Source organism: Pseudopipra pipra, chromosome Z (assembly GCF_036250125.1).
Source record: "Pseudopipra pipra isolate bDixPip1 chromosome Z, bDixPip1.hap1, whole genome shotgun sequence".
NCBI lineage: Eukaryota > Metazoa > Chordata > Aves > Passeriformes > Pipridae > Pseudopipra > Pseudopipra pipra.
Genome location: NC_087581.1, coordinates 33,252,115 through 33,274,637, shown reverse-complemented (window position 1 = coordinate 33,274,637; position 22,523 = coordinate 33,252,115). Strand labels below are relative to the sequence as shown.

Here is a 22,523-nt window from a genome sequence, read left to right as displayed (position 1 = left end):
TGGCTGTTTTCTGGCTTCATTTTCCTGCGCCCTGTTCTGCCCCCAGCCCAGACTTCATCGGAGAGGCCTGACCCACTTGCAGAGGAACTTCCTGGGGAGGAGGTCGCCCTCTCCCTCCTCCGCTCCTGTGTTGGAGGCAGTTGGTGATCATCGACAAAGGGGGGGAAATCCTGGCCACAGCCAGCTGCAGACAGCATGAGTTTCGTGGGAAGAGCCCCCTTTTCCCCCTTTTCTCCTTCCCCTTCTCGGTGTGGGAGAGGAAATCTCCATTTTCGGCTTCTCCTGCTCCAGGGCCTCACACAGCGACCGCCAGAGCCCAACAGCGCCCCCTGCCGGCCAACGCTGAGCAACTGCAGGCTCTGCTCCTCCAGTGACCCAACAGCGCCCCCTGCCGGCCGTGGTTAGAATCGCGCTAGAGGACAGAGAAGTATCGAACTGCTTCCTTTTCGAAGGGGGTTTTTGGGTACGGGATTATTGTTTGCTTGGTTTTGTGTTCTTTTGTTGTTCTGCCACTACACATCTATCCTTTAATAAAGGGCTGATATTTTTTCTTTCTCCATACTTCCTCAATTGGAGACTCTTAATTTTGCATTTTCAATTGCTTAGAGGGAGGAGTTTGGTCTTCCTCATAACTCATCCTCCTTAACAAAACACTTCAGTCTCATTAAACTGAGACATTCACATTCTGAAGCAGTAGTGAAATTGGCAGCTAGGCTGTTCTAATTCTGTTGTCATTGGCGAAAATGTATAAAACCAGAAAGAAATCTGCTCTCTAGGACTATCTTTGCTGTGCTGACAGTAAAATCATGTTCTGATTTGTGAAGTGAGTAAATCTGATATGGAAGTAATCAGAGAGAACTAGGGAGCAGCAATATTTCCTTTTTTTTACAACTGACTGTACTTTTCTGGTCATAAAAAAGTACACTTTATCATCTAACTTCACAGTAATTTTCAGTATCTCCTACAAATAAGGACTTTTTTCCCCCTAAATACACAAAACTGGATAGATGTAGCATAGCTTGGAAAAGTAAAAATTCAGAGTCCTAAGCTGGGGATGACAGCAGGTTCACAGTGAGCAAACTGGAGAATATGCAGTCCCAAGAAATGAAAGAGATGGGAACTAGACTTCAAATAATGGACTTTTCCCCATGGGTTTACTCACATTTTCAGATTCCTTAGAATGACATTCTCCTTCAACCTTCTTTACTTCACTCCGATATTTATAGGGAGTACTACATTTCTATATTCCTAGAATTATTCATTTCTGAACTTTATTGCCATGTTCCTGCAAGAATCCTCGCTTAAATTTATTTCATATATAGATGTCAAAGTCATTAAAGCTTCAACGTTCACTGTGTAACACAACAGTAACACATTCGGTATTCTTTAGTGCTAAGATAAAGAAACATTTTTATATCATATTTTGTTTCTTTTGCCAAGTCTGATGAAATCTCCAATAAAATCACAATATATTTGAGAACTTGTAGTGAATCCTCACCAGGATTTCTAAGATCCTCAGACTTCCTCACTGAAATGTATTCAAATACAAGAAACAACAAGCTTGAACCCAAACGAAAACAAGTATTCTTGATAGGCCTTTTCTGCAGGAGTGTTAGAAGTCAGGAACACCGGATCCTACAACACTGGTTATGCCAAAATTAACATTTACAAAGCTGAAGACCAATGGAAATGTGTCCAGAGAGCTGTGTAAAAAAAACTCAGTGATATCTGTAGCATAGATAAACTACTGAAAAGAGTAGCGAGCTCAGGATGTTCCTTTAATTCCAAAAGATAACACCACAAAGTAATCAGAATTGACAGAAGTCAAATGGTTGTGAATATCGCTAAAACCCCAGAATTCTTATCTGGTGACAAACAAAAGAATTCCTCTGTGAGGAAAAGAGTAGTGTTTCTTGTAATACTTTTGTTACCAACATTCAGGAAAACAAAACTGAAAAAGTCACAAAGTCAGAAACTTTAATAAGATTAAGATCTAATGTGAAAATCTTCCAAAACATAAATTGGCTTCACTTCAGAAATTTACTGTGTTTTATAGTATGTGTAATGTAAGTTTTATATAATGTGTAATGTAAAGTCTTCTTGTGTGTTTGCCATGAACCAAGAATCAGAAAGTGCACGACAGACCATGGCTCATCACTGATTGTCAGTTTGCGCTACTGTAAATCCCACAAATATTCCCAAGCTCTCCATGGCTATTCTAGCTTCTGCTTTGACAACAGTCCTGTCCTTCAGATGTGTGATCTGCAGATAACGCAGAATTGTCTGCTACTCAACCTGCCAATAAATGTGACGACTAAGGAAGACTGCAGTACTCTGTGCATACTTCTAACATTTGTGAAAGAGCATGGTAAGCAACAATCTGTGTAACCAGTATCTACATCATGCTCTCTAATTGCATGATGAGTTGAGCCTAGAAAGGTCAACCCTTTAGAAGCAAAAGAAGTACACAAGACAAAAATGTTCCAGTAAACTCATGCAAAAAAGGTATATTACATTAGATCTGAATGGGAGGGTTGCTGACTCCATTGGGCAGGGCACAGATATTTTAACAGATATTTTCCTCTACCTCTATAGCGAAGGCACACAAATGACTGCTGAATGACCCTTGACAATGAGAAGGAAGACCTGCAAACCAGATATTTGTGTTATGACCCTTTATCTTCGGCAACTTCCCTGAAATTTAAGTAAAAGAAATCCAGAGGTGATGACTCCAGAGACCAAGTTAATAATTTCAAATGGTTGAAATGATGGTGGAAGCATTGCACAGTTCCACTTTGCAAAAGACAGTGTATAGCATGTATGATAATCTGAAGTTCCAGTTCTCTCCTTTCAACTCAGGTTGTCAATTGTTGTTACATTTTATACAGCACTACTTTCCAAAAAAGTTCTCATTTGCAGCTTTAATCTTCTGTTGCTGTGCTAACGTTTTCTGTTTGCGTTTTTTCCCCCTAAGCATGAAACCAGTGTTTAGTGAACTTTTGATGCCCCTTTTAGTTAAACCCTTGCAAATTATTCATGAATTTATCCAGGTTTCTAACATAATTTTTCACCTTTGTTGTCTTTTAACTCTATTTAAATATAATGTTTATCTAACAAAGCTTACTTATCACTCCTTTTCTTCATGTTTCACTGTTCTTTTGCACATGTCCTGTTTTCCTTCTCAACAAATCCTCATATCTTTTGATTTCTAAATAGCACATCTAATTCAATGCCTTTTGAGTCCCAAGATACCAGTGTCTGTCAGCAGTAGCACAGACAAGGGACCTTATACATAATAATTTATATACCTCAAGTATATGTGGGACATCCAGAAAATGTAGAGCAAATGATGGAAAGAATCAATGGACAGCTTTCTAGTTGACTGGATAGCCCATTCCATGCTGATTTTTCACTAGAAAAAAAAATATCTTGGAAGGTCTTCCCAGGTTTTAATAATAACAGGCCTCAAATTCAGATCAGTAAAAACTCCAGTGATGTTGAAGGAACTGCCTCAAGAATGAAACTGGCTTGCTCTTTTGCTATTATAATTCATGGAGTTTCCTTGACCCTGAAGTGGAACAGCAGGGTACAAGGCAGCATGGCCAAATGAAATTGATCTGGAGGTACTTGTATACAGGCAGTGCAGAACACCCTTTGTGGTTCTATTACTGCTTTCAAACAATAAAAAAAGCTCTACAACTGCTAAAGACCTCTTTTTGGAAATCTGAGAGGAAATGGATGAAACAGGAGTATGACTCAGTCTTGCATCACTGAGTACAATAAAACTGTATTCAAAATGATTTATTTGATGCTAATAAATACCTTCAGATATTTCCTGAAGACTATTTCAGTGCAATTTTTGTACAAGCAGAAATGTAAACCAGAGCTGCACGCTAAAAGCCATTGCATATGTATGCAGAAGTCAGCATTTCGAAAAAGTAAACCATACAAAACTGAAAACATAAACAGAAAATCTCTACTGTGAAAACAAAATCTTAAAATTGCTACTAAATGTAAGGAAAGAATGCTTTGGAAAGTACACAGACCTATAAACACTCAGGACATCTACAGATCCCTTGCTAAAAGTTTCAGATCTCTACCTCTAAAAAGAGATATGATTATTCTGAAACTGTATGGTTTGACAAGTTTTCACCATATGCAGTAACAAGGTCATTAGAGAGGCTGTTTGGCTATGTGAGTGTGACAGTTACAAGAGGCTCAAGATCAGTGTGAGAAATTAAATCATGAAATAAACATACCCTGAACTTTAGAAAAGGATGAGATTCTCTCTGCAAACAAATCACACCCACAGATCTGAAAGGATTTACAGCATATAAGAGAACTTGCAGTGTAAACAGGATAAAACATATGGAAGGCAGAAAACGATGAAAAGAAGAAAAGCATTTCATTGGGAATGATTTCCTTATATGGCTTTGTGCAAACATTGGTTGTGTGATACAATAAAGAGGAATAAAATGACCAGATTGAAACAGAGAGCTTGCAAGATCAAAACATGTCGTGAGGGATAGGCAAAACTCTGGAAAAGGCTCTGAAGAAGAAGGATATACAACATGAGTAGCAGACATATGGAAAGATGACTACCTAAATGCAGAAGAAAAATTAAAACAGAACAACCAGTGTTTCTTCTTTTACATTAACTGGCGCACCAGTTTGCGACATCTTTGCACTGAATGAGATTCCCAGCCCCTCAGAGCAGGGACTGCTTCTTACGGGGTGCTACAATGGTGACCTTATTTAGCACGCAGCTTTGGACTAATACGCTTTGGGCTAATAGAAGGACATCATTTTTTTAAAATGAGTTTCTGAGTTCTAAGAAGTATTTGGCAGTGATTATGACTGAAAATGCACAGTCGGTCTGATGTCTTTTGTCCCAGTGCCCATGTCTGGATAACAGTATCCTTAACTGTAATGGATAACTAGATGCATAACTGTAATAAAAACTCTAAACCCTTTATAAACTAAAATAATCTGAAAGCACTTGACTTACCTATGAGAGCAGAGCTCCCTGGACTGACAGTCAGTTTTGTTCCTGAAGGAGAGGTCAGCACCAAATGAGTGCTGGGCCCAGCACTGGAAAGCACTGCTGTCAACTCTTCTAAATAAGGAAGAGGTCGTGGAGGCTCTGGTAACAGATTGGGAGACTGAAGTGACAAGCAACACTATAGCAGAAAACATCTTGGGGACAAGAAAAAAACCCCACCAACAACTATTGCTGCATTATTTGCTGCACTGCAACACAACCATTTCAGAGGGACAGATTTAGCAACTTTGGGCAACTACTGAAAGTGCTTTGTCTCATGTTAGGTAAGGCACTGGGGAAAGGATTAAAATAACATCTGGGTCAATATAACCACAAACTAAAATAAATTCTCTCTGAAGGCTACCACGACATTCTGGTTGACCCTTTTCATATATGGTATCAGGAGATACAGCAGCTTGGAAGAAAGAGCAAATTTATACAGCACAGAAGCCAAATCTAATGTTCATGGTAATTAGTGAAAAACTTTTCAGTGTCTGCTACAACCTGGATCAAGCCCTGATTAAATATGGTTATAACCCTGCCAAATCCTGTGTTATGCTTAGGCAGAGCTCCAAAGGATTAAGAGTTCAGAGCTCAAGACAACCTGTCTATGCTGAGAACTATAGGATTTAGTTCTTTACTGATCATGATGTTATTTTAAAAATTGACTGTAATGCCTATTATCCCAATTCTGTTTGTCATGAAAATGATGGGATATTTGATTTAAATAAATGGTGGCTTCATCCTCTTTCAATTAGATGATGGCACACGTTAGGCAAATTTTCTACCACTGATAGCATTGAGCACCAGAAGTACAGGTCATGGATGCTTGAACTGTTTTATTTCATCAGGGAGCTAAAAATGTCATTTGCTTACAAACACAGGCAGCTTGCATAACTCACAGTAATTTACCATCTTTAAAAGCTAAGCTGTTTATAATGATCAGAATTTACCAATCATGTGGGAGTTTTTATTTACAGGTTGAAACTCAGCTGGGTTTTTTTTCAGATTTTTTTTTTCTTTTTAGACAGATTCTAGAGTCAGTCTGGATTCGTAGGAGAAATATGTGAACTTTCATTTTAGTATTTTCTGTGAAACTGAGAAATCTCATTTTAAAACATATTCTGGAAGCTCATTCTAGTCCTGAAAGATGAGAACTGTAACAGATGCTCTAATGGTGTTGTACCAATTAGAGAGATTAGGGTTCAAAATTTGAGACTCCACTATCAAATGCACTCAAGTACTTAAAAAGTTGGGTTGGATCAGTCTGATTCTCTTCTTAGGACAGGGCTGCCTGCATGCCATTTCCTCTTTCCACAACGTCTGATTAGTTCTTCTGTCTGGATGTGCCAGTAGCCACATTACTATTGTTGGAAGTGTAAAATACCCTGGACTTACCAAGAACCAACAGCTGGGAGCTTTCAGTTACCTCCCCATGAAGATTGGCTGCCTTGCAGGAGTATAACCCCTGGTCTGACAGAGAAACATTTGGAATTATCAGCAACCCATCGTGCAGGTGGTGAGCAGAGAACAGCTTGATCTTGTTCTTAAACCAAGTAACTTTTGCTTCAGGAACACCTGGAAAAACATTGACAAAATTTAAGACAGGTAAGAATCACAAGGCAAAAAATACTTGCAAGGCAAATAGTGGGAGAACAGGAAGAGATAAGGAGTACTGAGAAGAGTAAAGAAAAGGGGGAAGGGACAATGAAGATTTCATATGGCCACAGTCCTTAAGAGCAGGGACTCAAAAAAAAGGAATTAAATAAATACAGAGACAGAAACAATTAATATGCTTCTTGTAGGCAGCTGCTCAGACAGTCTTAGTCCAGAAAGGCAGATTCCTCTGCACTTCATTAGCAGCAGAAGAGAAAGAGGTTAAAAGTAAGACCTCCTTAATGTTGAGGTATTGCTGTTAAGTTTAGGAAAGAGGTACTGTACCTACAAAATGTCCAGCAACTCTACAAAAACCATTTTTCTGACTTTTAGAAGTGTGTTCTTCCTCTGTCTTTAATATTTCCACACTAACAGGAGACTTGCAGCTAGAGATGCTCCTACAGTTTAGTTTAGGGAAGATAAGCAGTGTGTGTCAGTGGGCAGCAGTTTCATTTTCTTTTGAGCTTCCAACTTCAGTGACACACGGTTTCAAGACAGCAACAGGAGGCAGCCAGCACAGGGATGAACAAGAGCATTTCAATCAGTTTTGTTTGGGTAATGGGGAGGTGATAGAAGATAGAGAGCTGAGTGTTCGCTTTGCAGAAGCATCAAAGAGACTCAAAGTCTGAGAGGTGCTAGCTGGAAACAGAACTCATTTTGCTGCGCAGGCAAGACTTTAGGTAGGGAATAGTTACCCAAGTCTAGTCGTCTTCACCTTTCCCCTCCATCACTGTGCATGTATTCAGCACAAAAAGGCTAACTGGGATTTGTAGCAAGCAGAATTGTGCAAGCAATCAAGACAATTTTGCTAAGCCAGGGGCTTTCAAGGAAAAAAGCACAGCAGTACAAGAATCTAGCAGTGGTGACTAGTTTCCAGTGCCACAATATTCTTGTACTAGTGAACTGAACATCAAAATCTGGTATAGCCGATGAATAACACAGGCCCATAAAGCAAGGTAAGAAATAGAAAAATATAACATCCAGCATGTAAGTGAAATACAGAGGAAAGGAATGTTTAGGAGAGTTAAGGAAGCTTCAAACTGGAACACAGGGGGACAAGGATATAAAGGAAGGATGGTAATATATTTTAAGTCACTCTTCCAAACCTTTTCTGACTTAACCATCACCATGTACATGACATTTTGCAGAATGTCCTAAGAACTAGATTTCTAGTTCCTTCTTTCATTTCAAACTGTATTTTCAGTAATAGTTAGGGCTACACTGCTTGAAGTTCCGGTATTCAAATGAGTATCTGCAAAATTCAAGTGCTGAAATCAACAGAAGGCTTCCTAGTGATACTGATGTGAACCAAATTACTCCCACATCCCATTTGGAAGTGAAACTGCCCACAGTAGTCAAATCATCCACATTAGAAATGCTGCTGCCTTTCTGAAGCTTGGAGGAAATCCCTCAGTGGGAAATCACAGACATCTGCAAGGCTCCTGTGTGACTTTTGGGTGGGTTCCCTTCTGACAGTTTTGAAGAAGTCTGGGATTGACCACAATCACTCAACTATGGTTAAAAAATATAAGCTTTTGCGTCTATAGACAAAGCAGTGAAGTTATGTCAAGTGAAATAACATTAATTTTCAAGCCTGATTAAAACCACAACACTGTCTCTGTGGTATAACCAAAACAGAGTTTCATCTTGACATAATTCACATCACTTAAACTCTAATGGTGCCAATTAAACTCTAATGCATCCAGAACGATTTTGTTTTCCCTTGTCTTACAGTTAATATCTACAGATTTCAGCTCAGAACACAGATTTTGACAGTTCCTATACCTTTCTTAAGAAGTTAAAGGGCAATATGAAATGATTCCGTAGGCTCTGGTAGTGTTCTCTTCCATTACCTCTTGTTTTTAAGAAGCCTTCTCCAGGCTTACCAATACCTGTCAGCAGCAAGTATATATTTATGTTCCTTAACAGAAAAAGCAATTTTAGAACATATCATAACTGATCCTTAATATTTCTCTTATAAGTACTTATTCTACTGTCCTGCTGACTTTCAGTAAAGATATGTCCTCACAGGAGCCAAAATATCAAAATCCAATACACGTACAGTTCTGTACTACAGACTATACAGCACAGTGATAGAAACACCATTTATAATATTGGGATTAACCGTCACTAAATTCTGATTTAGAATAACTCTCATCTGTTGTGCTGGCTCAGGACATCCTGATATGACTAGAGGGAAAGTACTAGAAGGAAAAAGACTATAACTTTACAAGACTGTGAAGGGTTTTTTCATCTAGATAAATCTCCACATAATTTCTGGATATGCTAGTTTGCTTTTTATGTAAACTTTGTTTCCACATTCTGTTATCTTTTTTATTACCAGATGTTATTGCATTAACCATTGCACCTTAACTTACTATGATCTGCTGGCCATTTAATTGTTAATGTTTTCTGGGAAACTTTGGCAAACTACATACCCGTAAAGTTCACCTACTCTAAAGAAGTAGGATACAATACATTTGCTGACTGAAGCAACAGTGCATGTTACTCTTACCCTTAAAACTGATCGTTCTAAGTAGAATGATTAAAAATGTATTAAAAGATTGGATAATCACAATGCTGATGCTAAACCAAAATATTTGTGCTTACATAAGAGGGAAAATTCCTTTTATTGTCCTATTCTTTTACAACTTTTATGAGATGGTGTATTTTCCAGGCATAGGTGAGATAGCTGATAAAAATCAGTGTTCTTGGATCATTTGCTGAGGTAGCTTCTTTTAATTGCTGTTGAATTACTGACACTATTTCTATGAAACTGGGATTCTAGTGGCCATAAAATAGATCTGCCTTCATTACTCACTCTCTTATTCCCTGTGTAACATCACAGTTTGTGGTTTATGATTTTATAATAATTTCAACAGCATTAATCTCTGGGGTCAAACGCAGTTGATACTTTCTGTGGAGGCAGAAGCAGAAGATGGTTTTCTCACCCATGGAGAAAAATAGGATTTAAGCAGATTTCTTCTGCATCACAGAACATTCCAATATACAGCAATGCTACTAGCTGGCAAAAAGCCTTCTCCAAGGAGAGAATACAAATTCTGCTGTGACACTGCTAAAAATTTCCATTGTGGATGTATGTTGCCATAATAGGTAAGTTTCATAAAACTGCTAGAGATGATTTTCCTCTCAGAAAAAGCCTTGAATCTTTGCCCCCGACCATGTTCGGCTCCCCTCCTGTAGTTTTCTGATACTGTAAGTACTGTGGCACTTAGCCACATCCTATTCTTTATATGATACCTTTATACTGAAGGGAAATGGCTGCACTTCTTGAATCATCAATCACTGTCTGCATCTGTGGGTCCTCCCCATCTGCAGCTGAGAGAGCCCAGAAAGAGAAGTCCAGAATAATTTAAGTTCATATAACATTTAATCTCTATCACAAATGTCAGTGCAGGTGACCATGCAGGTGCGTGGGAGTAAAAAGAATGCTACTTTCATCTTCTTCCTTGCAAGTCACTGGCCACCAGTCTGATTGAAGACAGTGTCTAATGTTTATAATTGAGAGGACAAGAGAATAACTGAATTTACTCCTTCATGAACCACTAGGAAAAATGATACCGTACTTTTCTTTCCCTCAGCCCACTGAGAGTAATTAATAAATTGTGATTCCAGATTAGTGTTTTGCTATTGCAAACACAATATGCCCAGCTATGATGTATGTTTTGCTAAAGGACCCATGACCAAACAGTGAAACTTGAGACAAGTACTCTTTTTCAGGTAATAATTTGCATAGAAGTGTGGTTGGCAGCACTTGAAGAAGGAAAACTTACAACCATAAGTACTTAAAGCAAGCACAAAGTGTAAAAAAAGCAGGGTATTTGCATCATTGCAGTGCAGATGCTTACATAGAGTTATCTAAAGTAGCTTTGCTATGGGACAAGAAACTAAAGCAAGAGTCTAAGAGACTTCATACAAGTCTCCACCCCAGCTATTTATGTAACATTCAGCATGGCTTACTTTATGTTTTATAGGCTACTCCCTTCTGTCCCGTGCCTCGTCATAATATGCTTGAAAGTGTAATGAATCAATGGTCTGGCCCTGGGTCTTAAGAGATTTCCCTCTCTCCCTTCCCTCACCCATCCTCGCCATATCAACACCATTCCCACCAACAGCCAGAGGACTGGCACACGCAGGTAAGGTCAATCTATTTTGGTTACTATTGGAAAGAGACAAACTGCCTCTGTAAGGACATTCAGTCTCTGGCTGGAAAACATTTTGAGGGAGAATCCTGTTTCAGCAGAATTCCTCTTAATTCCTGCACTCTCAACATGAAAAAAAAAAAAAAAAAAAAAAGAGAAAAACCAGAAAAAAACAGTGTACTAACCTGTCTTTAATTTAAAATAGAAGTTTGGCAGGAAAAGAAGAAACTAAGTGGTGTGGTCTCTAAAAACCCCATCAGTGAGGAAATGAATCAGTCCAAGGTTGTATATTCTCAGCAAACATCCCCAGCATGTAGGAACGTGTATCAGTTTTCTCGTACCCACATCATACTGTGTATCTCCAACAATGATGCCTGTCATATTTTCTCAGCCCAATCTACTTAAGCCACTACACTCACCTTGTTTGGTACAGATGAAAGGAGGACAAGTTCTATGCTAAGAATTAATGGAAGCAATGAGACCTAGGAAAACCTGTAATTTTACCCAGCTGCAACTGGAGATATCAATTTAGCAAAGAATCCCACAGAAATTTATAGCCAAAGGCTATATTATTATTATTATTATTATTATTATTATTATTATTATTATTATTATTATTATTATTATTATTATATTATTCTGGGAAACATAATAATTTTTTACCTGCAACGTGGCAGTTAATGGTAACATTTGCTTTCTGGATTGTTTTCACCATGCTTCCAATATCAACAGTGACAGCAGGTAATTCAGTGTTGATCACAGTAGCTCTTGATGCCTTTATCAGTGGCTTTCCTGCATAAAAGAAGCACCACAGTTTATAAAACCAAGCACACTGGACTCATGGGACAGATGACCTGGAACACTCTGTGTGGAGGTACACACACCAGACATGTGAATAAGTGAAAACGCTGAATATGAGGTCAGCTGCTTTTTATAATACTTCAGTGTCACCAAATTCCATCTGTAAAGCTGTCTTGAAAAAAGAAAAAGCATACTTGGAGCATACGCAGAATACCATTAAAGCCATATGGACACATGAGAACCAGCTGAATCAATAAACCCCAGTGCAGCTGCAGCTGCAGCAAGATGCTTGCCTACTGCTGCAACCAAATATCACCCTTTACCAAAGACCAGACATAGGAGCCTGAGTGATGGCTACAGGCACATTAATAGTGGAGGAAGTTTAGAGCAACATGCAAGCTGTTTATACACATAGATCGTGGTTTCTTTAACCTACAGTGGAATCACTGGGATGGGGAAGACCAGGTGATCACTAGAAAGTTTTCTCATAATGTCTACTACAAGATGATGAGGGGTATAAACAGTATTAATGTATAACACTGTTATTACAGGCTTTAAGTAAAACAAAACGGGTTCTCTAATGGAAAGGAGTTTATCTCTAATAGTGATACTGCTTTGCCCACAACAAACTTTTCAAATTGTTTTCAGTGTGCTTCCAACATCGGTGGCAGAAAACAGATCAGAGGTACCCAAGTTTAGCTTTTAGAGAGAGAAGTGAATCAGCAAAGCTGACAAGAGCTAAATCAAGGCACTTCTCTGCCTCAGCCAAATCTCAGGATGTTGCAGGAGTGGCAGAACATGACAACATTGCTTTAAATGGTATAGGACCTGGGTGGTTTTGACACAATGTTATATCTTCAAATTTGTCATTTTCGAAAAATCTATAAATCCTTTTTTTCCAGTCCATTTTAAATAAATGGTCAGATACAAAATAGGTTCGGATATCACCATTTGCCTAAAAAAGCTGCAGTTTTAAGCTAGTGTCTATTACTGGCTTCATTTGTATGTTTATCTGGAGGTGACCAAGGAAGAAAAGATGGAAGTGAGAAAAAGAATTTGGTTACATTGACCTCATGGAGAGTCCTGAAAATTCAATTCAGTCCTAAATATAAATAGGTCCTTATAGCTGTATTTCCAGAGCTTTTAAAAGATGCCATTCACCTGGAATTCCTCTTGTGTCAGTTTGGGTATGTTTTTTGTATTCTATATTTTTTTATTTTAGTGATTTTAATGCCTAAGAATAGCTAAGGAAACTATTACATTTTATTTTTGAAGTATCTGCAGAAGTTTTGATACTCTAAGGCAAAGTCTAAAGTAAAGAAAGAAAAATTGCTCAGCTATCCATCAACCTTTTATATTCCTGATTGGTTTCCACAATGTCATCAAAAGATTAAAAATATTTTAGGTGTTCAACCCATAAATGAGTAGGAAACCACTAAAAAAAAAAGGAAGCATATCCCACTGTCTTTTTTTTCCATGCATGTGTAAAATGAATCAGAGAATTCTTCAATGAAATAAGCTTTCAGCCCCACTCCTGATCCCTCTAAAGATGATCTCATCTTTCCAGGTTTTTTTGGAGAAAATACTTCTGTTATGCCAAAAAGATTGTTACTTTGTTCCAAAAACTGTTCAGTATCTCACTTTGATATTTATGGTCTCATTTTATAGACTGTTCAGCTCTTTGCCTTGGATGTGAGATGAAAACATATATCAGTTCCTAAGAGGAGTTCAGCTTGAGTCTGGGATGTATGAATGTTAATTCACCTAAAAGGTTAAACTATGGCCTTGATAATTAATTATAATCAAAAAGCTAATAGCCTTCCTGTGCTACACGTATACCTAATGCTCCATTTATTTCTCATACAATCACACAAAATTGTCTCCACAAACTAAGTTGTACAAAGACTATGGCTTTTAAACTCACTGGAACTACGTGGACAGAATACCAGTTTTAACTGATGATTTTTTTAACCTGATGTTCAGCTTCATGGTGGTGCAACACAAGATATTTAATGTGGAGTTGCTCCTTCTAAAATATGATACTGTCTTAACAGCTGCACCTCCACCCTGCTGCCCAGGATTCAGCAAAGACATTCCTGATCTGCAGTAGTGTAAAAAGGATCAGTCTCTTTGGTTTTGCCTACAGGTAATATGTAGCTCTGATGGAGATCTTCCTTTTTCACTCTGGAACATTCAGCTGTTCTCCTCCTAAGGGACAGACAAGGTCTTTCCAGTTGATTTACTGATCATCTGAGCTCCACTGCTGGCCACTGCTGCATTCTTACATTTTCTTATTGCTTCTCTTAACTGAAATTTTCTCTGTGTTTGGTGTAAAAAAATTAACTTTAAAAATTAAAGCATACCAACAGCTTCCTCTAATTACACGTGGATACACTGGCAGCTGCTTGTGCACTGGAGGCTTCCAAATGTTTTCACATGCTGGAGCAGTGAAATGCAGAGGTCAAAAAATCAATAAGCTTTCTAGCACTCCTAATGTGTTTCCTTTAGCCTTGGTGATAAATAGGATCCTCCTTCTGTAAGACCTCTCTGCCCTGTGTCCTAGTTAGGACAGCTGAGACCAGTTTATCACTGGATGGGTGTAACCCAAAACTGTGTATTCCCTTGGCCTTCCATGCCATTTCCCAGAAACTGTTATCAATGAACCATTTACACCATCTGCACATAGATCCTGACTCGTCAGGTGTCATGGTTTGAGATAGCCCCAAAATCCAATTCCCTAGCTCCATCCCCCCCTCCCACATCTCGACCTAATGTGAGATGGGTTTTTCCAGACAAAACACGCCAGACTCAAAGTGTGGGAAAGGGAATATATTACAATGACTGTACAAATAAATACCATATCACATTATACACACGATCACAAACTATCTCTACCATGACATATAGTATTTACAGTGGATCAGGTCTCCTCTCCCCTCCAAATAAAAGTCCAGGAGGGAAAGAAGGACAGATCCCTTCCAGTCCTTAAGCAGCAGCATCTTCTAAGGCAGCAGGTTCTCCCCATCTCATGCATGCAGCAGCTGTGGCTGGCTTTCTGCCAGCACTCACGAGGGAGATATCCAAGCTTCTCTCTCGGCCCCATCGCCTCCAACCGAGGGGTCTTCCGTGGACTTCGTAACCCCAGACAAGGTCGTATCACCACGTCATATCACGAAGACACAGGGGGGTCTTCGTGACTGTCTGGTATCTCTTGCAGGGCTTCTGTGCCCTGTCTCTCAGGCTGCCACCGCGGCAGCAGTGCAAGGGGGGGAGCCAAGGTCAACTCCCCCCGCATTCCATCTGGCCGTCCCGGTCCAGCTCCGGGACGTCCCTTGAGTTTCTCAGCTCCTCTCTCTCTCTGGTGCTGCTGTACTCCAAGGCTCCTCCCCAGAACTCTGTCTCTCAGCTGTTGGCTCTCCTTTTCCCGGCTCTCCTTCCAGGAGTCCTTTCTCTGGTGCTGCATGTTGCTTCTGCTGCTCCTTCAGGTCCTTATCAGTCCTTATCTCTGCCACCGTTTCTCTGGTCAGTCCTGGCTGCTGCTCTGTGCCCATGGAGAAAAACATCTCCCGGCATAACTACAGGCACCTAGCCCAGCTTTATGCTGTTCCAGGTCCCTGCAGCCCCCCAGCCAGGGGCTGGGAGGTCCCAAAGGGCCCAAGGGGCTTAGAGCCCCTTCCTCGTGGCTCACAACATGGCCACCTCTCCTACAACAACCTAAAACTACAACTCATCTCTTCCGGTGCTTCTGGGATGTTGACATTTTTGCAGGAGCGCCCATTGGATAAAACTTCAAAACTTCTAGGGGTTTCCACCCCTTGGGGTCTACCACTTTTCTTAGCCTCTGGGGGAAAACAAAGTCCAAACCACTACATCAGGCTATAAACTAGGTGTTAAGAGGCCTGCGAGATAGGAGTTGCTCTTGTCCTCACACCCATTAAGGAACCCCCTGCCCAGAGGGAGGTACTGAGCATTCCTGCCTGAACTGGAGGATATATAATCTTGGAGTCTTGGGACCTTTTTAACCAGAGGAAGACTGCAAGCCACCGCTCTCAACCAGACTGCAAATCACTGCTCTCGACTGGACTGCAATCACCACTTTTCAACCAGACTGCAACCACCACTCTTCATCAGACTGCAACAGCACTCTCACCAACAGGTTTTTCCCTCTCCTTTTCCTTTGGACTCAGGGGGCCCAAAGAACACCACTCTGTTCATGCCCCAGGGTGCTGGGTTATACATTTGGGTTTTGTGGGTTAAAACCAATTGTTTGTCTGTAAAATCGTACTTATTGTATTATTTTATTAAATTGTTATTCTGACTTATAATCTCTCTTTTGAGTTGAGTTCATTTCCCCTGCTGGTTTACCTTTAAACCAGCACACCCTGTCACAGTCATTACCTGTTTGTTCTGTTCCTTTATCTTACTGGGCAGCTCTTAATTCATGTTTGCTTCTCCACCCTTCTGCTAGTCCTGGTGTGGTTGTGAGCCTGCTGGCATTGCCTGTCAATGGACCCTGAAGAAGCTGGATTCATGCACTACCACCCATTCCCCTTGGCTTTTATATGGATGAGTTTTCTTTAGAACTGGATTCTAAACTAACACAGGATATTTAGTCTACTTTAGAACACAACTGTTACTAGAAAAATGGAAATATGGAAATTAATTTTTTTGTGAACTTCTATTTGCTAGCAATTGAAATGGTGTCAGCCACGCTTGTGCTCGTATATGATAGAGGGCTTGATCCTGCAAGGAACTAGCTCTTCAGCTCTAGTAGTTTTCCAGATTGCTGAATGTACATCTGAGTAAGTCCTTCAATCAGATTGTTAGACTTGAAGAGATCAGTGGTAGCTTTAAAACGAAGCATATGAATTGGGAGGCTGGGACTGCATTGCCCATATAAGCTGCAAATAACCAGGATAAGCACTGTCTTAAGAGCACATGTCATGTGAGAAAAAGCATTGATTTCTTACAGAAATATATAAGCCTCACAAACTATCTATGAATGCTGGACTATGCCTCAGGGTTTTCCAGAGTTCACACCCTCTGTTTTCCCCAGCGTACCTCTGCTGACTCACGTTACACACTCAGCTTCATCAGCCACCTGTTGCACTACAAACAACTTTGGTCCGGAATCACACAAATAACATGGACCATCCTGCAATCATAAAGGTTGAACTATTACCTGCTAGAGTAACAGCAATGGAGACAGAGTCAGATCCCAAGGCATTGGATGCATTGCAAGCATAGAAACCCACATCAGCTTCCACAGGTGCTAGAATCTGCAAGGAGTCATCAGGCTGAAGGAGTATCCTGCAGTAAAACAGAATGAAAGATGCAACAGTCTCTTAGTTCATGTGAACATGAACACATTTACTGTGAATTTTTCAGTTGTAGGTAATTTTTTTATAGTTCAGGCCTTTAAGTGATATTTAAAAATCTATTAAGAAATTTAAAGTCTTACATTGAGACTGTAAGCTGTGATTACTTAAACTAAATTTTAGTCTCATCCTTGGTTCTTGTACTGCTGATATGCGTATTAGAGAAAGATTGCCAAGCAATTACGACATCTGCCCAGCGTGTGTAAAACTTCCTCCTCTGCTGTGCCACTTCTGTACAATACTGAATGAGTTCCCTAGTCTTGCTGTCTTCTAGTTCTGCAACACAGGAGTAGCAATATTAAAGAAAAACCAAATTATTGCAAGGGAAAAGTCAGGAAACCTGATGAAGCTATGCAGAAAGAAGTGAAGGGAACTACCAACTGTTTCTTCTGCCAGTAAGAGGAGCCTACCATAATCTCAGTGTACTGACTATGGGTAAATGGGATGAACATGGCCTTAGTGCTCCTATGAACTGCTTCTTTTCACAGTCCAGTTTTGCAGTGGTATAACTCATCAGGTCCTGTCTCAGCAAGAATTCAGTCCTCTTGTCAATGCTTACATACCCTTATTTTCAGCACAGTGAATTTCATGATTACTGTTCCTCTCTTAACTTCTTTTTTTTTTTTAGCTGAAACTGTTGATAAAATCTAATTATATTGTTCTCATCAGCACTTTCAGCAGCTGTTGCATGTAAACTCTTAGTTGAGGCTGTGATTGATAATGGCAAGAGTGAAAGTGGGGGTGGGAAATGCATGTAAAACACATGCAATAAAAGTCTGCTCACAGATCCTGGAACTGATGAGTTTTTTTACACTCCCATCCCCACAATGAAAACGGTTTTCTTATGCACCAAAAAGCAGCAGATACCTGATTTTGCACAATGCTGGGGGTGGTAGATCTCTAAAACAAACCATATTAGGGCCACCCATCAAAATCTATTACAGGAAAAATATCCAGAGTTAAAATAATTTTTTTTTCACCCTTTTGTGAGTAATAATAAAAAAAAATTATAAATAAAAGAGCTGCCCATTGTTAATCAAGTTTTGTAAATGCCTAGAAAAATGCATATTTGCAAAACAAACATTAATATTTTTTAAATTGCATCTATGCTTGCACAACCAAAAAACCACCATTGGTTGAAATAATTCCCTTCCCACTTCCATTGCCAAGGATCTTTTTCTTAACCTCTTAGCCATTGTCGTGGTTTGGACCTTGTTTTTCCCCAGAGGCTGAGAAAAGTGGTAGACCCCAAGGGGTGGAAACCCCTAGAAGTTTTGAAGTTTTATCCAATGGGCGCTCCTGCAGAAATGTAAACATATCACAACCAGACTGGAAGAGATGAGTTGTAGTTTTTGATTGTTGTAGGAGAGGTGGCCATGTTGTAGAGCCACGAGGAAGGGGCTCTAAGCCCCTTGGGCCCTCTGGGGCCTCCCAGCCCCTGGCTGGGGGGCTGCAGGGACCTGGAACAGCATAAAGCTGGGCTAGGTGCCTGTAGTTATGCTGGGAGATGTTTTCTCCATGGGCACAGAGCAGCAGCCGGGACTGACCAGAAAAACGGTGGCAGAGAGCCAGAGATAAGGACCTGAACTGAAGGAGCAGCAGAAGCAACATGCAGCACCAGAGAAAAGACTCCTGGAAAAGGAGAGAGAGAGAACCAGCAGCTGAGAGACAGAGTTTGGGGTAAGGCTGTACCAGACCCCCCAAAACTCCTTTGAGACCTCCTGGAAGGAGGAAGATGATGGACTCTTACTTGAAAGAGCCTTGGAGTGCTACAGCACTTACAGAGAGGAGCTGAGAAGCTCAAAGGCATCCTGAAGCTGGACCAGGACAGCCAAAGGAATGTGGAGGAGGGCTTCGCCCCCCCCGCTGCCTGGAGACAGAGCACGGAGCTCTGCAAACGGGAATTTGAATCCCCTGAGGAAGGGACTTTCACGAAGATGCCCCGGCATTTCGTGATATGCCTGTGGTGATGCGAGTCTTGTCCCTGCTGGCAGTCCACAGGTGAGGCCTTCGCTTGGACCAAAGGAGAGCCGAGGGGCTTGGAGACCCCCTTGTGTATGTTGAACAGAGATCCAGCTACCACAACCCAGTTACTGCTGCATGGAGGACAGAAGAGGAGCTGCTGCTTAAGGACTGGAAGGGATCTGTCCTTCTTTCCCTCCTGGACTTTTATTTGGAGGGGAGAAGAGATCTGATCCATTGTAAATACTATATGTCATGGTAGAGATAGTTATGATCGTGTGTATAATGTGATATGGTATTTATTTGTACAGTCGTTGTAATATATTCCCTTTCCCCCACTTTGAGTCTGGTGTGTTTTGTCTGGAAAAGCCCATCTCACATGAGGCTGAGATGTGGGAGGGGGTATGGAGCTAGGGAATTGGATTTCGGGACTATCTCAAACCATGACAGCCATAAACAGGGCTGATTTCTAGTTAGCCACTTCTAACAGTGACAAAAGCTAACAATTTTTCTACTTAGAAAACTAGTGTTAGCATGCATCAGTATCTCACATGTAAATTTTTTAGTTTAACACTGACTGGTTCAATCAGTACATGAAATCCATTAGAGTTGCAGAAGTTGTCCCAAATTATACAACTCTGTAACATTTAAAGGTCATGTACATTCTGCCTGTATGTGTGCAAATACAGTATTTAGGCTGATCTTCTAGTTCTACATCAAACTAATGCCTACAAGCCCCCTAAAAACATTTTAATAAATGTTTCTGTCATCTTCAAGTTGAGGAAAGAGCTTGCCTAACATTACATCTTGTAAAACACAATGTTGCATAACTGTTTGTTGTTATCACCTGTGCTGATGTCAATCTCTCTTTGTCAGCTTAAGTCACCTCAAGATCCAGCACAAATATTTTTAGAAATAGGAATATGCCAGTCAGATACTTGCCTTTTTAAAAAAAATAAATTCCAACACAGCTCCATCCTCCTATCTTTTAAACCTAAGTTTTAATGTACTTCTCCAGAAGCAAACTAATATCCTCTTCTTTTCAATAATTCTTTGTGTTATTTGTGTGTCACAATTTGGCATAGCTACTTTTCTTGGGAGCAGATCTTTTGTTATCCCTCTTTATATAGAATTATTTTGGCTGATTTCCCTATTTGCTCATAGATTGCTATTTTTGTTATGTATTGAGTTGCTTGTCAGTGGTGAAAAAAATACCAGCTGTAGCAATTCTTTCTGTCACCAGCATGTCTTCAGAATCTCATTTATGGACTTAAAATAATACAGCTTAATGTTTAATCAGTTTCATCTCAGTTGCTCCATACTGCATTGTCTCCAAGACAAAAATGTATTTTACAGGAAATGTATCAGTGACTAATTCAGATAGCAACTCACAAACACCTAACTCTGTATCACCTACTATTTACATTCTGCTTCTTGTCCACAGCATACTTGGAAGGCTTACTAAACCATGCATAAATTCTGCAAAGATTTTTCACTTTTAAAACTGATTCCTAAGGAAGTAAATCTGAATATTCTTCAAAGTACAATGTTTTCCATCATATACAGAGTCCATAGACTCTTGGTACATATACTATGAGGCTCTGAAATGGCACTCAGAACCCACGCTATTGCTAACTTGACATTTTAACCCTAGGAGAGCGTACGGACACTCATGTTAAATATGCACTCAGGCTGAATATGCAGACACGAGTCAGGAATCTTTTACTGAAACTGAAGATATTTTCAAGTGCTGCAGCTTTTTGTATCATATGTTTTCATTCCACTGAGTAACTGAAAAACAACATTTTTTGGGGGCCTGTGATAAATTTTTTTTTGATAGTACCGAGACCAAACCTAAAGAAATTAATTTTTGCAAGTGTAGTTACACAGTAGGAGTCGTACTTTTAAATGGATGAAACAGCAGATGGAATGGGGCAGTGGGAACAGAGCCATACCTTGATTATCATTACTGGACATCGCTGATCTAGACAAAATCCATGGCCACAATGCAATAAAGTGTGTGCCTTTATCTCAGTGTTTTGTATGTACAATATAGATACCTATCACCCAACCTAAAACAACCAGCCTACACTCTAAAAAATCACAACACAAACCAAGTACTTCTGGAACTTCAGTATATTTAGTAGGGCATGATCTGAGAAACTTCAGCACTACCCTCTGGCCCTCCTCAACAAAAGTGTCTCTCTTTGACACTGGTATGGGAAAGTCCACATACATTAGTTTTCTTATCCCCATTAAGATAGAGGTGGGCTGGTAAATTGGTTACTCTTCTCCATTCAGTGGCTGACAAAGTACGAAGAAGACAAACTGCAGAGCTGAAAGACAGCTTAGGCACCAAACACCATTGCATGCACATGGCCTTGCAGTTTACAGCAGCACACTGTGAGACTGCTTAAACTGCAGCTTTCATTGACACAGCTGACTGGCTGACAGCAAGAGCAATCTCAGCCAAAATGAGAATACTGCTGTTAAAAAACCCAGCAAAAAATCCACAGCCCAACTTTTTTATGTACCATGATTTCTAAACTTCTGTTACCTCCAAACTTACAGGTGCTGAGTACATCTAAAACTCAGAGCACAGTCATTTCGTCTCCACTCACCAACCTGAGGAACCATAAATGATGAGTACAGAAGGAAGTTCATAAAGTGGAAACTGCCTCAACATTTAAAGAAGAGTTGTCAACGAATAATGCTACTTACTGGCAAAGAAATTATATTTTTCTGAGTCTTTCTGATAGAAATTTTGAGCACACACAAAATGGCCTAACAATTCAGAAACAGAACACAGCATTTAATGCTATTTCAGCCAAACTGAATGGAAAAAAATGGTTGAAAAGGAATTGTAAAACTACATATAAAAAAATTTGAACTAAAACTTGAGAAATAATAAGACTGTTTTATTTCAGCTAAATGAATCTACCTCTTGCAACACGATCACAGTTTATATGGTATGAAATAAACTTGCCATTTTCTCTTCAGTGTAGTGTCCAGCATCAAGCACATGTGGACTTTATGTAACCTGCCTTCCCTTTCATGCATACCACAGAAGTCACAGTCATTTCAAGTAGAGAAAACAAAAATCCCTTAATGTCACAATTCCAATGGGATATAACTACTGGCAGTAAAAATTGAAGCTTTTTTTTCGGGGTGGCATAAAGATATTTTCACAGGAATATGACCATGTGAAGGGATGTTATGGGTTCAAGTCTTGATTATGAGTGCATATGATTTCCACCAGAGATACATTCTTGTTCTTAGTGACCTCTCCCCCTTTCAAAAGTTACCGTTTTTTGGTGTGCAAAATCTAATATACTTACTAGCCTTCAGACAGAGAGGCAAGAATCAGGAAATTCAGATTATTAGAGAAAACAATTATTTTTGGAGTAATTCAGTTGTCATAGTAAAAAAGTGACTACATGCAGATGTCTTAGCTGAGGTCAGTATCTTGTGCAGAAAGAGTGGCTACGAGATCCCTGGACAGCTTCGTTGTACCATGTTGGT

At 39.9% G+C, this 22,523-nt stretch overlaps 1 protein-coding gene across 8 annotated transcripts in view; it reads right to left on the bottom strand.

Annotated features, from left to right (window-relative positions):
- ADAMTSL1 (ADAMTS like 1) overlaps window positions 1–22,523 on the bottom strand; it is a 399,489-nt gene that overhangs the window by 31,546 nt on the left and 345,420 nt on the right. For all 8 annotated transcript variants that reach the window (XM_064642565.1, XM_064642564.1, XM_064642566.1 and 5 more), the window contains 4 exons: window positions 16,844–16,971; window positions 11,524–11,652; window positions 6,440–6,619; window positions 5,009–5,143 (listed from right to left, as the gene is read on the bottom strand). In XM_064642565.1, coding sequence (XP_064498635.1) covers window positions 5,009–5,143; window positions 6,440–6,619; window positions 11,524–11,652; window positions 16,844–16,971 — 572 coding nt within the window. The remainder of the gene's footprint in view (window positions 1–5,008; window positions 5,144–6,439; window positions 6,620–11,523; window positions 11,653–16,843; window positions 16,972–22,523) is intronic.